Genomic DNA, 14,493 nt, shown 5'->3' on the forward strand with positions numbered 1-14,493 from the left:
GTATATATATATATATATATTTATACACACACACACGTGCTCCTCTGATTACCAAAAGAAAAATTATTTACCTTAATGACCGTAAAATGAACATTAGTGTTTCCTGAGTAACCTTAACATGTGCATGAAACTTTGTCCAAACTGAAAATTTTGCTGGTGCCACTGAGCTGGTGCTTTCCTTTTAGGGTTAGTATGTTCCTGTAACGCTACAATAATGCTGCCCTCAACACACAGAATCCTGTTACTGGAGGGTTTCAGACTTTTATTGTGATCCATTTGAAAAAAGCTTTTACAAAAAGGTAACATTCAATTTTTACATCAATTCTTTAAAAAAAAAAAAATCACTTAAGGTTTTGATACAACAAATTCAGTTAACTAAGTAATGGCTTCTATAAACAATGTGAAAATAAGATAATATACATGTAAATGAATACTACAAACAAAAGGACAAACTGAGGAAGAGGTTACAATTAAAATAAAATAAAAAAAAAAAATAATGGCATGATTGTTTTCCTTTTGACTTGAGTAACATCTGGTCTGAATTACCAGCAGAGCCGTTATTGCAAAACTAATCCCACGTCATCTGGTGTCCAACTGGAATGGTGATGACAAAAAAAAAAAACACTCTTGGGGGCTTTGCTGATTTGTTGCATCTTGTTTTCTTCACATGGCAACATTGGTGAATTTCTCCTCCGGCAGCTGACAACAATGAAGAAATCTCCACTTTAAAACTCTATATTCACCATTGCTTCAACTGAGACAACACCCAGATCAGCGAACAGACAGACAGTTGGAATACAATGTGAATTTACAACAAAAATATTCAAAAGGAAAGTTTAAAAAAAAAAAAAAAAAAAAGTTGTGTTTTGATGTAGACCAGCACAGCAGCTGACATGCTCGTGAAGACAGATGAGACATCCTGTTCAGACTGACCAGAGGCTGGAAAAAGTTGCCCTTTCTCAGAGCGGTTTGCATCTATTTTCCCCCATCGAGGTGGAAAACAAGTTGAGATCAGCCAGCAGTGGCACTGTCGTTCTGCTGTGACCTCCACCTGAGCCCCTGCTGTCTTTGAAGCAGCCCAAGATGACATCAGCAACACCTGTGGGCTGTGACTGACCAACTGCTCCACGCCTATTAAAGGAGCAGTTCTACACATATTCACTTTCTTGCAGAGAACTGAAGACCAGCAGCAGCTGTTAGCTTTGTTTACCATGAAGACTGGCTGCAGGGAGGGAACACCACGCACCTTCCCAGCACCTGTAAAGCTGCACACGTTGCTGTTTACTCTGTACATAAACAGGTACTTTTTTACTACTACCGGTCTGGGAACAGTCACTTCCTCCACTGGCTTCCAGGCAAATAGTTTGGAATACTATTTGTTTTTAACGTCAGTTTAAATAAACAAGTTACGACATGTTGATTAATGAGCCTTAGCATTAAGATCAGGTAGATCTAGTCACCTTCAGACAGATTCCTCCGTTTCCAGTCTTTGTGCTAAGCTAAGAAGGTGGCAGCTTCATATTTCCCCCACAAACATGACAGCGGTAATAAACTACTAATCTCACTCTCTGCAAGAAAGTGAATATGCGCATTTCCAAAACGTCAAACTGATGCTTCAAAGACAGCGCTCGGTTTAGTCAGAACTCTCCTGAGACCACAATTCAACCATCTCGGAGAGATCTACTTCCAAAATCTCCTCCTCTCCCTCATCTTCGTTTCACAAACACATTTATCTGTTACAGTTACATCATCTGCAAAGCTTAAAATAACACATGCACCTCCAGCATTTTATACAAGAGTATGATACAAAATAAGGCATTTCATTGTGTTGAGTATTTATGTTGGTGTTTGAGTGTTAATGCATGTTTTCGTGTGTGTGTGTTTACGCGTGTGTACATAGCAACCACATTTTAATGTTTGTTTTTGCCTGCCTATAAAAAGACTGCAAAAAACAAACATAAAGTCATGATAACTCTTACTTAAAATATATATATTTGTCATATATATTTATGTATATATTCATATGTAAAAAAACAAACAAACAAACAAACAAAAAAGCTAAGAGGGGAAGAGAAAAGCCCAAGAGGTCCCTGTGACGGGCCAGTTCCTAAAAAGCCACCTCACCCCATTCACCACCTCATTCCATGACCTCACTGGGCGCCACGGTGACCAGCTGCAAAGGGATGTCCTGATTGGCTACGAGGTCGTGGGTGGTCTGGAGGATGATCGTGGTTCCGTCGGCAGCGGCGTCAGTGGTGAGCGGAGACGTGGAAGAGGGAATCCCCCCCTTTTTATTCTGGTGAGTCTTTATGTGCTTGGCCAGGTGATCGCTCCGCATGAACCTCTTGGAGCACTCTGTGCACACAAACTTCTTCTCTCCTGCCAGGTCGACAAAACCAAGAGATTAAACAGTGCGGGAGCAAATAAAACCCTCACTGGCCAACACAACAGAGTTTACCTCCAATATACATAAGAAACTGTAGCACAGGAAAGACAATTATCTGTTTAACATAATGTACAAACAGTGGACTGTTTAAACTTGTCAGTGCCCGCTGAAATTATTATTTTGACACAAAACATCTAAAACCTACTACAAAGTTCTTTCTGTAGTGTTTAACAAGTTAAATGAACTGAACTGTTTGCTTTGAAACTACTTCACCAATGAAACGTCCCACAGTAGCAAGATAATTGTATGGGTTGCTGAGAAAATATCGTTTTTGAAATTTGGTGGAACCAGTCCTCATCAGTGTCTGAACATGTCAGCAGGCATGCAGCACAAAGGTCCTGAGAAAATGATGGAAAACTAAAAGTGAACATGTTGGAGAACAGATTATATGACATTAAAACATGGTAAAGTGTCTCATACTTGTACAGCGCTTTTCTACTCTTAAGGGATCGAACCACCAACCCCCGACCTGCTCTGCCTCCTAAGCCACAGCACATTACTAACTTTAGAGAATGTGTTTGACAACTCTTGATGATTGTGACTGAGCATTGTGTAATCAAAGCAAACTTTTTCTTGCCGTTTTGTTACCTGCAGGTAAGTAGTTCCTGGCATAAACAGCAGTTTGCTAATGAGCAGTGTTTTCTATATTTCTATATTCACATACAATAAACCACCTGGAAATAAAAAGCACAGTGCTTTAAAATACCAACAGGACCGAGTGAGGAGGTGATTCAAAGGTGACAACATTTGTGTGTCTCACCTGTGTGTGTCCTCCTGTGTCTCTGGAGCTCGTCGCTCCTGGTGAACCTCTTCCCACAGAACATCCAGTTACAGACGAAGGGTCTCTCTCCGCTGTGCCAGCGCAGGTGAGCTCGGAGATGGGACGTCTTTCCATAAACCTTCCCGCAGCCGGCGATGTGGCAGATGTGCTGTTTCTTCTTCCCCATGCCTGAACCTCTGTGAGACAAAGGCAAAATAAAGGGAAATGAGTAGCAGCCTCCGTTGTGGCTGCTCCAAGCTGACGCATAAGAATTAAACCAAAAACTCAATGCAAATGCTGAGAAAATGCAATGCAGCACTCCACAGAGCTATTTCAAGACAAAAAGCTGTGCAAAATGAACTACCAATAATCACACAACATAATTTCAAAAAATAATATTCTTAAATCACTGTGCTGATGGAAGGAAGAGCAGAAACATTTGAGAAAATGCTTTTCTGTGCAAATCTATATTTGCATGGAAACGTGACTTTTTAATGGCCCGTGAACAGGATTCAAAACCAGCTGAACAACTTAAAACCCAGAAATGTAGAAGTAGCTTTAAGGAATCGTTTCCACTTCAACACATGAAACAAATAAAAAGTAAATTTGAAGTTTTCAGTCATCAAATATTTATCACAGCTGTTGCAAAAGGCAACATCTGGGTGTTGTAGTCATATTACTGAGATGTGTCACGAAAATGGATTTTATAGTTGTGTCAAAACTAAAAGTGGCTACATATCTTGGTAATATAATTTCTTCTTACTGTAATTATAATGTTTAATGTAGCTTTAGGGCATCATTCAGTTGCACTGCCTTCTTTAGCCCATCATTTTTTAACTTTCCTAATAAACATAAGTAAGCCGACTACTATCTGTTTTCATCTTCATCTTCATCTTTCCCACCTTCCTCCAGACTCTTTGCAGTTGGGGCAGGTGCAGGCTACTCTGCGGAGCCTCTTGCCCTCCCCGCTCGGTGTCTCCATGTCGTCTTCTCCCATCTGAACACGCAGGTTGTTCAGGTCGCTGGGGTTTAGCGTGGAGTCTCCGCTCAGCTGCCACTCTTCAGAGTCTGGTTCCTCCTTTATATGGATGCCTGAAACAGATTTAGTGATTTGACATCAGAAATGTAGGATCTGCAAATAAAAACTTAAAAAAAAGAAAATCAGGTGTGTGGATGTACAGTATGTGCAGGTGTCCCGTACCAGCTGGACTGTTTGCATCCTCTCCCCGTGTGTACTGAACTCCACTTTGTGTTACAGAGTTCACTGTGACCGTCTGGAGATTGGGTAGGCTGACCTGACCTGGTTGGCCCAGAGGAAGGGTCTGAACTGGGGCTAAAGTCAACTGCTGGGCCTGACCCTGCCCTTGGGGCAACTGAAGCCCCTGGAGTGACTGAACACCCTGAACCTGAAGAAAGAAAGATATCAGATGTATTATTATAAGATAATTCATCACATGAAAACACAACATGCTACTTTCTGCAGACCACGTCCTACGCACATGTCCTGTAGCTTACCTGGAAGGTCTGCCACTGAATCTGACCAGTAGCCGTGACAGTCTGGGCCTGGATGAGGAAGGTCCCCGGGTTGACCAGCTGCACACTCTGCAGAGTCTGGCCTCCTGCGGTCAGGTCCTGACCCTGAGCCACCTGGGCTACCTGTGCCTGACTGTCCCCTGACAGCTGCAGGATGGGCTGTGAGATCGTGGTGGCGTTGGAAGATGGCACCTGAAGGGTTAAAAAAAAACAAAACAACCCCAACAACATAATAAATTTGAATTAGAAATAGAGGCCAGGAAAATGTTTGGTTTTAATTCATTGCATAAAAAGGACTTGTGGTTGTTGTGGGAACTGGAGCTGGATGTACAACAGCATTGCATTTGAAGTACATGTAAAGTACTGTTTCCAGCCTACCTGACAGTACATGGATGCATCTTTCTAGCAGCTGGACTAGTAATTATTATTTACTGTATTTTCTGGACAATAACTCATTTTGGTGAGTAGTCACCAGTAGCGTTAGATTGCACTCCTGGCACTTTTGACTCAATTGAAGAAAATAAAAACACTTATGTTCGTGCAAAACTACAACTCCAAGTGTAACACAAGTGAAAATGCACTTGCAAAAGAAAGAGTTATACTGCAGACTTCGAGCTGCAGGTAATAAAATCTGCAGCTGAAACAAAGTTTGGAGTGACTGTCAGCATTCAGGGAACCAGAGAGAGGAGGAGGAAATGCCACTTCACCCTCTCCCCGACGCTGATGCAGTTGTTCAATGTTACTTGGACAGGAATGAAGCAATTTCATAATGCACTTCAGCTTGTTGTTATGCCCAGCCTTTGTTCTTTATAGGTTACTTTAGACTATAGTTAGTATAATTAGAAATGTGACTTAAAAACCAAAGAGACTTATATATGTTTTCTTCCCTTCAACAAGGCTCTTTTTGCTAAAAACGACTTAATATTCTGCAACTTCTAGTCCAGAAAATACGGTACATATATATTTGCCAGGAAAGAAACACTGACAACCAAACCATGCTCAGTATAAGGCAAATGTAACTTGGTGAGCAAATAAAAATCTGTAAAATTGTGGATAAATAAATATCAGACTCAGAAAACTGCAAACTCATAAAGTGTAATTCCCAGAGATTAAACACAATAGTAATGACACACAACATGAAAACCCTTATACTTTGTTTCTCATCCTTTTTGACTTTTGACCCCTAAAACAAATCTACTCGACTCCACAACATGTACTTACAGAGGCCACACCAACAGGGTCAGGCATAATTTCATATTTTTAGACAAGTAGTGTTGATATGACACCTGCACATTAACACCATTACTGAAACACCACTTACCTTGAAGGACATTATTATATTTTTTCATTGAACTGAAGAGCCAATGTGCTTGAATGTTGTCTAAACATAAGCAGCTGTACTGGAACCTCTGCACACTAAAACTATTTAAATCTGCCAAATTTTGATTGAAATTAGGAACAAACTAGTCAAAGAACTAAACCAGAGTACAATTCTTACCAACATTCAGAGCTAGTTTTAGTTAAGAAGAGATGAGATTTAGTTTGGCAACCACAGCCTGATAGACATGCACATGACTTGGTGTTAAAAGGAGGCACTCTCACCTGGATCTGCTGCAGGTGATTGTGGGAGTTGAAGTTCTCTGAAGAGGAGGGGTCAGACACGCCTGCAGACACGGCTGTTGCTTGGGTCAGAACCCCAGTCCCATCGATGGTCTCAGGGAGATGGGAGGAGTTGGAAGAGGAGGTGGTGGTTGGCACGTAGAGCTCTTGGTTGGCGCTGGCGTCGCTCACTGTCACCAGCGATTGTTTGCTGCCAGCGTCCTGACCCTGGCTCTCCAGCGACTGGCTGCTCATAATCAGCTGACCTTCAGCTGTTACCCCTGTTGCAATGGGGACTGTCTGCGCTCCAGTGAGACCTAGGGACTCCAGATCCACGCTGTTTATGGGGACGAACGTTATGTTGCTGGGAAGCCCTACAGGTACTGTACCAGTGTATGCCGACCCCCCAGCCAACGAGACGCCTTGGATTGACTGCACTTGCCCCGCCTGCGTCAGGAGATCTGTAGATGCTGTCGTAGTACAGCTGATCCCGATGCTGCCCTGGCTGCCATCCTGGAGGAGCTGAATCTGCCCCGTGCCATCATCCAGTCCCTGTGTTGGGAATCCTGCAAGTGTCCCATCTGCATTTTGGATTTGGGGGATAACCTGGGAGAAGCAGTTTCATTGTTAGGCATGATCAGCACCTGAACAGGAAAACCACTGTATGTCAGACATGTTCTTGATTCTTTTTACCTGATACTGAATACCCGACACTCCATTAGCTGCAGCCTCATTCCCAGATGCAGTAACATAAATGGGCTGGCTGGGCAGACTCCCAATAGGAAGCACATACTGCCCATTGGACGTGACAAGCCCCGAGTTTGGAATGTGAACAACTCCCTGGTCTTCCTTCCCAGTTGAGACAGGGGTCAGCACCTCCCATCGGTCTGAACCCGTCAGCTGAATGGCTGACATATCTGTCGTCTGGGAACGAAATGAACAAGGACAGATCACACTATTACAAGAAGACAGTGACTCAACTCTGTAGCTGTAGATTAGAGCAAAGCAAAGGGGAATCAGTCTGGCTATTGTCTGGAGATCAGTCATGTACTCAGAGACTGCACTGAGGTATCAAAGACAGACTGAGATCACACAGGGTGGACAATAAAACAGGCACAAGCTGGATGCAACCAGCAGCACAGAGTGGAGGTAACACAAATGGTGGAGAGCAGGGTGTGGGGGATGGGTGGCTAACACAGCACTGATCGCTAAGGTTGTGATTATGGTCGCTACCCCTGCCATGTTACCTCAGCCCTGCATCCTCCCAGCCCACGGTACACCGGCTATCTCCCAGCGAGCCGACCCAAGTGACTGACTTCAGTGTCCTACCCACTATGGGCGGGTTTTACAGGGGTAAAGTGGGTGGCCGTTATTGAGGGGAACACAGGAAGTGTACGGCTTTCACCCCATGCCATCAAAATTTTAAAACGTGTGAACTTCATGCTCTCAAAAACACAACCAGCAATCGAAAGCGAGCGAGAAAGACGAGCTAGAAAATGTCGGATACCTGTGGTTCCGCTGCGCTGCCGGGTTGCAGAAACTCGCTTTGACTGCTGTCCACGTCCGCGGACGCCATTTCTCCTTGTTTCACAGGCTGCTCTGGCGCTAGCAGGGAGAAAGGGGGAAACTCAGCAAAACTATGTAATCTTCAACTCCTGCCTGCCAGAAAAGCCCGCAAAGCATCCCCACTCTCCAGTCCAAAAGGAGCTGAGTGCGAAAATCCACTTTGCAGCGGAGATTCAGAGGCGATTTCGGCCCAGATCGACTGTTTACTTTGTCAACTCCGCGGCTAGCCAGCTAGCTAACCATATCTCCGAGATAAAAAGACGCAGCTCGGCTCGCTGTAGGTTGCACAAACTCACCGATTAGTTGCACGCTTCGATGCGCTAACGTTTACGTAGCAGTCATAGCGTGAACGGCAGTAACCGCGAGGATTATCTGATCAACTAAACTCCGAACATGATTATTTTATCAAAGGCGGGCTAGTGTTGATCGGTGAATTCGGGTCGATTTTTTTCTATTTTGATTGACGGTGCGGGAAACACAAAAAGGCGGGACTAACAGGCTCGACCGTCGAGTTTTGCATCACATTACAGGACGTCCCGCCCTTCTTCTTTACGGCGATTGGCTATTCCGAAAGTTCGGCGAAACGTCAGTGGCTAACTAGGATGTCAATGATTTTTTGGTAGGACGTGTGTTTCCTGTTTGTTGTTGAAAGAGACGGGAGAAGGAATGCAGTTTTCGACAGATTCTTGGTCGTTCGTGTCTGAAATTAAACGTGTTTTTTTCATCAGTTTATCTACAATAAAGTTTTATATCCTACACCCGAGTGTTGTTTTAATAGTTTGTTTCCCAGTCGCCATAATACACTATTAGTTGTGTGGCGTTATTAAACTTTGGGGCTGTAAAAAGTGAGTTGACCTCCATTATTTAAGCTGTTGGTCGTCAAGTTCACACAATTAATTAAAACAGACCACATTCTGTGAATACAGGCAGCAGAATTTATGTTATAACTTACATCTTTAAAATAACTTGCACATGTTCATTTCATATTTTGTGCAAAAGAAAAGCTCGTTTTCCAGCAGAGAAATTTCAAAGTTAATGGTTTTAGCGGTTGTATTTAAAACTGCAGGTATTCACTAGACCTTTACTGATTTATCAATCAATAATCTGGTGCATTAAAAACTCGTTTTTATAACTCATTGTAAATTCAATTCAGGTGATGGCTGAAGAGACAATAGTGTTTTAATGTTAGTGGTCTCCACGTGCACATCCTGCAAATTTTGCTTTGCATTAATTTGTGATCACTTTAAAAATGAAAAAGGCAAAATGAGTTATTGAGTCCATTCTGGTTAGTTTAAATGTATTAACTGATCATAATGATTCTGTAAGAGGTTATATATTCACGCACATTACCTTATTCCATTATGTTCTGATGTGAGCATCTAACAAAGAGAAAACAAATATAAATACACAAAGCAATAACAAGTTTGTTTCCTTTTATTGTGACATGCATATTGAGGAGGGTGACACTTATTAGATCTTTGCTCCCTTTCAACTTTCTCCTTTGTAATCACATTCATTACCATCTCTTTATGGTTCCTAAAATAGAGTGTCCAGAATTTGGCAAGATTTTTGGTGAGGGATGTAAGTACTCCCCAAAATAGACTATAATGTTGTGGATGCAGGGAGGAGAGGTGAAATCAAATGCATTTTGAAGCTGTACAGTCCAGATGATCCAAAGAGGAATCCTGCAGCTGTCCTGATTCCCAAAGAAGCATTTTTATGCAGGGCCCAGCTCATTAAGTAGAGAGTCTGTTATTTTGTTTTTAATCGAGCCCAAACTGAAGTTAATAAAAGCAGTGTGTACAACATTCCCTGTTCACATGTCTGATCAGGCACCACCAAGGTTGCCTGCCTTCTGTTTTCTAAAATAATATTCTTCCTGGCAGAATACAGGACACTACTGACCTCAAGTGTCAACACTGACTGCTGGTTTTTTTCTTAAGAGTAAATGTTTATAGACATTTAACTGTGAGACTCAGACTATTATTACTTTGTTAGTAATATAAAATAGGCAAGTTCAAGTGCAAAAAAAGGCAAAAAGGAGCAAAACAAATTTAAGATGATCCAGATAGGCCAGACCAATAACCCACTGTTTCATAGTAATTAATACTAGCACTGCTGACATGTTTTCAAAGACAGAGACTGAATAACATTTCAGAAACATTAAAAAAAAAAAAAAAAAAGTCATTAGAAGCTCAATAGGATATGGGAGCTTGCAAGCTAATCAGCAGTCACCATGCAGGCAGTAGTCAACTAATGACTGCAAAGACAAGCTGTGAGAATTAGAAGATTCGATGAGAAAAAAAAAATCCCAGTGAGCTCTGTGGCTTAAATGATCAAAAAGCATCTGGAGAACAGGACAAACTCTGTTGCATTTTGAAACCACACAGACAGTGCCAGCACCATTATAAATTACTATACAGTTTGGGTTTTTTTGCTGTGTCTTGAGTCTATATTTTTCTTCTATAGGACCAGGGGAACTAGAACATAAGATTTGGAAAACTGTTCCGACTGGTAAAGTAGTTGGTGCAATTTCAGATTTGCTCAATTTACACACAGGAATATTTACTGTGCTTGGCCCAGGCCTGGGAGACTGGTGGAGTCCACCACGGCTGAGCCTCTGAATCAAGAGAGAAGTATGAAAACCAGCAAAGACAGTGGTAGCTCTCAAGGCTGTGACTAAACTGTATTCTGAGTTCTTTCTCTGATGTTGGTGTGGTCTTATTTCTTTTTGGGTGCATTGGGTGTGTTGAATTTGAAAAAGATAACGTCCCCGTCCTCCACGATGTAGTTCCTGCCTTGTTGCCTGTATTTCCCAGCAGCCTGAGCAAGAGGGAAAGAAATCAAAGAGGACGAAATTTAAACTGTATTCAGTAATATTCTCCAAAAGTAGGAATAGCAGTGGTGTGGCAGTCCATGCTTATAATTACACTCTATACAAAAACACACCTTGACGGCACTTTCACTGCCCTCCTCTTTGAAGTCACTGTACTTCATCACCTCAGCCATGATAAAACCTTTCTCAAAGTCAGTGTGGATCTTTCCTGCAGCTTGAGGAGCTTTGGTTCCTTTCTGTTGGAACAAACAGAACACAGAAAATATATAACTGCACATTCATTAACTAGTGACAATGACAATTCATACCACCACAACAATGGTAAAACAGACAATTCTTTGTGCGCCACTAAAAAAACAACAAAAAACATTCATTCAAAAAAGTTTAAAAGAATGTGTCAAGTTTTCTTTAAACTACCAGTAAATTCCACTTTTCAAACAACAACAGAGAAGACAGAGAAACTACTTAATGTAGGATCTATTACAAGATGATTGTTTAGGATATGAGGAAGTTATTTATAAAACAACACTCACCCTGATGGTCCACGCTCGCACCTCATCTGGTCCCGCTGTAAAGAAGTATTCCAGCTGTAGTGCTGAGTAGCCGGTCTTTATTATTTTGGTCAGAACACTAAAAACACACACAGACGCATACGGTTAACAGTTGTCCAGTTATTTTAACAATGACAGAAAAGAATTCATGCTTTTCTTGTTATTGAACAGATTATATAATGATGCAGGCTATAATTTAATTACTTATTGGTATTGCGCCTACTGGCTTATAAAATGAAATGAGGCCATTAAAAAATTAAAAAATAAACTACAACTGCATCTTTGGTTTGTACAAAACAAGCAACAAGAACACATGGACACTAAAATGCATTATCTTACCATGTGTATATATGTTTTTTGGCTCATCGGTCTATGTCTCACCTCTGTGTCTTCATTTCCTCACAGCACTTGTTCCTCTCCTCCTCCTCCATGTCCAGCAGTTTAGACTCCAGAGCTCCACTCAGGGGAATGACCACAGCGCCGGGATCATGAGCATCTACCCACTCCTTGATTTTGGCCAACCTGTGGCAAAAAGGCAGCAGGGTGAGCTTTTGTGAATGCTGAGCAACAGCTAAGCAGATAAACACATAATATAGACACAATGAGTTAGAGTAAAGTAAACTTACCACTTGTTCTTTTTTCGGATGTAATCCTTCTCTGAAAGATTCACCAGGTAGATCATGGGCTTAGATGTCAGAAACAGGTATTTGTTTAATACCTCAATCTGTGGAGAGAAATTAAAACGTTACAGATCAGGAGTTTGAAAAATCTATTTCAAATGTTTTCTCAGGAAACCTGACTGATCAGATAAACTGCCATCATGTTGAAGCAAACAACCATGTTTATCAGTAAAAGCGAAAACACACCCAACCTTCCATACAGGAGCCTGGTAATAAATTACTCTGGAAATCTCTATTTCTATATATGTTCATGTACATATGCACATTCAAGCATTCACACGTCGTACCTCTTTGTCGTTCCAGTCGTGGTAAAATCTGACGTGTTTCTTCTCGTCCACCACCCAGTTCTTTACCTTTACCATGATATCCTGAAGCATGAGGTAACAGGTAAGGTTGATTACATATAATGAACTATTTCCTAAAATACTGAAACAAATATGAAACAGGACAAGAGATGCACAGCAAACAAAGAGACTTTACTTACATATTCTGGCTTGAGTTTTTTGTCCCCTCCTCTTACTGCGGTTTTCTCCAGTTTGTCAATGATTGGACCGATCATTTCCTCGTCTTTTAGTCGCAGCTCCTCATGGATGATCTCGATGTCCCTCACTGGGTCAACGTTACCCTCCACATGGATAATATCTTCATCATCAAATGCACCTAAAACACCCAATCATTGGCAGTCTGTTACAAACACTCAAAAGTTGAATCCTTAAGGTTGATATTTTATTATTATACTTTTTCCCCATTAGAGTTGAAACTTTTTTTTATACCTTTTGTTTTCAGCACTTGGCAATTTAATTCTATGTGCTGCTAATACATTGTTGTCAGAACCATGAAACTAGTAACCACATTGCATACCCAGTCCTAGTAAGGAGTGATCCATATTGACATGAGCTCAACTAACTGACCTGTCTAACACATATGCTTCTTAAAATGGGTCTTGTTTTCCTTTAAGAAGAGTACTAATGGCTCTGACTTGCCCTCCTAACACCTGTCCACTCTACTCAGTTGTTGCTACGCAGCAGCTGCAGCAGGCAGTTACGACGACTCACGGGTCATGTGGAAGATGCCATCACAGGCACTGATGTGGGAGAGGAAGGCGTTTCCGAGTCCTTGTCCTGCGTGAGCTCCCTTCACCAGACCAGCAATATCCACAACATTTAGGAAAGCAGGAACCTTACTAAAACAAAGCCATACAAACAGGATCATTGTTATTACGATGGCGAAGAATCAGAGAGAACAGACTCACAACACATGCTCTCCACATAATAATGACATTTTCTTCCTCCCATCATGCAACTTAAAACACACTTTTACTCACTAGACTTGAACTATGCCTAACTAAACAGTTCAGATATATAGATCTGTGCTGTCTGCGTGTGTACTGTATATAGCTATGTGCCTTTATAATGTTACTTGTGGTGACAATGATTATAATCACAATTGTTACTGTTGTTGATGTTAATGGTAACATTATCACCACCATCATTATTTCTACTTTTTCTTTTCTTATTCTTCTAGTGTCTTCTGTAGTCCTCTGTACATGCTGTAAGGCCTTTGCCCTGGCTCCAGTGTATTGGGTGTAAAATGTTGAGTTAAAAAAAACAAACCTAGCTGGCTTGTGGTATTGGCAAAGAAAATCAAAGCGCTCATCAGGAACAGGTACCCTGCTCTCATTTGGATCGATTGTGCAGAATGGGAAGTTCTCAGCAGCAGCTTGGCTTTTGGTCAGTACATTGAAAAAGGTGGATTTCCTGTAGTGAGGAGAGTAAGTGCAATAATCAGGACTGATTTTATTGGACAGAAGGTTTGTTTATTTATTTGCAAACCAATCAATCGTTGGAAGCAGACACATTGATTGTATGTACATACCCAACATTAGGTAACCCCACAATTCCTATTTTCAAAGATGTCCCAAATCGTCCAATCAAGGGGGGCTGTTTCGGGGCTTCTGCCTTTTTGGGGGGCATCTGCAACAATTAGAACAGTGAGTTTGGCACTGGAATAATAACATACGTTTCAGAAGACTCCTCCTAACCCAGATTTGTTTGCTTCACCACGTGTCGGGGGTTCGGTCGGGTTTTAACTCGGTTTTAGCTCCACCTGGATGGAAAACCGCCCCAGTCACATACTCATTCAAACACAGTATGCTAACGCTAGCTAGCGGCTATCTGCAACCACTCCTCGCTACGTATCAGCCTGAATATCTGACTGAACACAAAGTCCGATCCAGACCTGCCACTCCTTAAGAACTGCTCGCCTGCTGTTGACCAGAGAAGCCTGCTCATTTCGTACCTTGACGTCTCTGCTTCGCCTACGGGCTACGTGCTATGCGCTGCTCGGTTGTCCACTCACACCGGCGGCCCCAGTGGAAAGACCAGTTGGAGAGCATAGCGGAAGTGTTTTGACGTGCAAAGGCTGTGATTGGTCAGAGACAGAGCTGAAACGTTACGTAAGAGGTGGATGAACTTCTTCGTTGTTTTAATGGCGGCCCAGAAACCAACTTTAAGATGCATGTC

The 14,493-nt window shown here is 41.9% G+C and overlaps 2 protein-coding genes across 4 annotated transcripts; both read right to left on the bottom strand.

The window, feature by feature from the left end:
- Positions 1–236: 236 nt before the first annotated feature.
- On the bottom strand, positions 237–9,376 carry LOC113136115 (transcription factor Sp3-like). Of its 3 annotated transcripts, none has more exons than XM_026316723.1 (9): positions 9,255–9,376; positions 7,846–7,943; positions 7,032–7,262; positions 6,342–6,944; positions 4,722–4,931; positions 4,408–4,612; positions 4,109–4,298; positions 3,207–3,403; positions 237–2,379 (listed from the first exon to the last, which is right to left on the bottom strand). In XM_026316723.1, exons 2-9 carry the CDS (start codon positions 7,912–7,914, stop codon positions 2,138–2,140), a joined length of 1,947 nt encoding a protein of 648 aa, XP_026172508.1. In that variant the 5' UTR covers positions 7,915–7,943; positions 9,255–9,376; the 3' UTR covers positions 237–2,137. The 3 variants fall into 3 exon arrangements, with proteins under 3 accessions (XP_026172508.1, XP_026172416.1, XP_026172596.1); XM_026316631.2 differs by lacking the exon at positions 9,255–9,376 and adding an exon at positions 8,201–8,525; XM_026316811.2 differs by lacking the exons at positions 7,846–7,943; positions 9,255–9,376 and adding an exon at positions 8,201–8,526.
- On the bottom strand, positions 9,325–14,374 carry LOC113137171 (obg-like ATPase 1). The gene is made up of 11 exons (XM_026318677.1): positions 14,270–14,374; positions 13,847–13,944; positions 13,585–13,728; positions 13,027–13,154; positions 12,456–12,631; positions 12,259–12,339; positions 11,918–12,015; positions 11,673–11,813; positions 11,274–11,370; positions 10,854–10,976; positions 9,325–10,727 (listed from the first exon to the last, which is right to left on the bottom strand). The coding sequence occupies exons 2-11, from the start codon at positions 13,942–13,944 to the stop codon at positions 10,626–10,628; spliced, it is 1,188 nt and encodes a 395-aa protein (XP_026174462.1). The 5' UTR covers positions 14,270–14,374; the 3' UTR covers positions 9,325–10,625.
- Positions 14,375–14,493: the final 119 nt, after the last annotated feature.

The sequence above is a fragment of the Mastacembelus armatus genome, chromosome 22, assembly GCF_900324485.2.
Source record: "Mastacembelus armatus chromosome 22, fMasArm1.2, whole genome shotgun sequence".
NCBI classification, from domain to species: domain Eukaryota; kingdom Metazoa; phylum Chordata; class Actinopteri; order Synbranchiformes; family Mastacembelidae; genus Mastacembelus; species Mastacembelus armatus.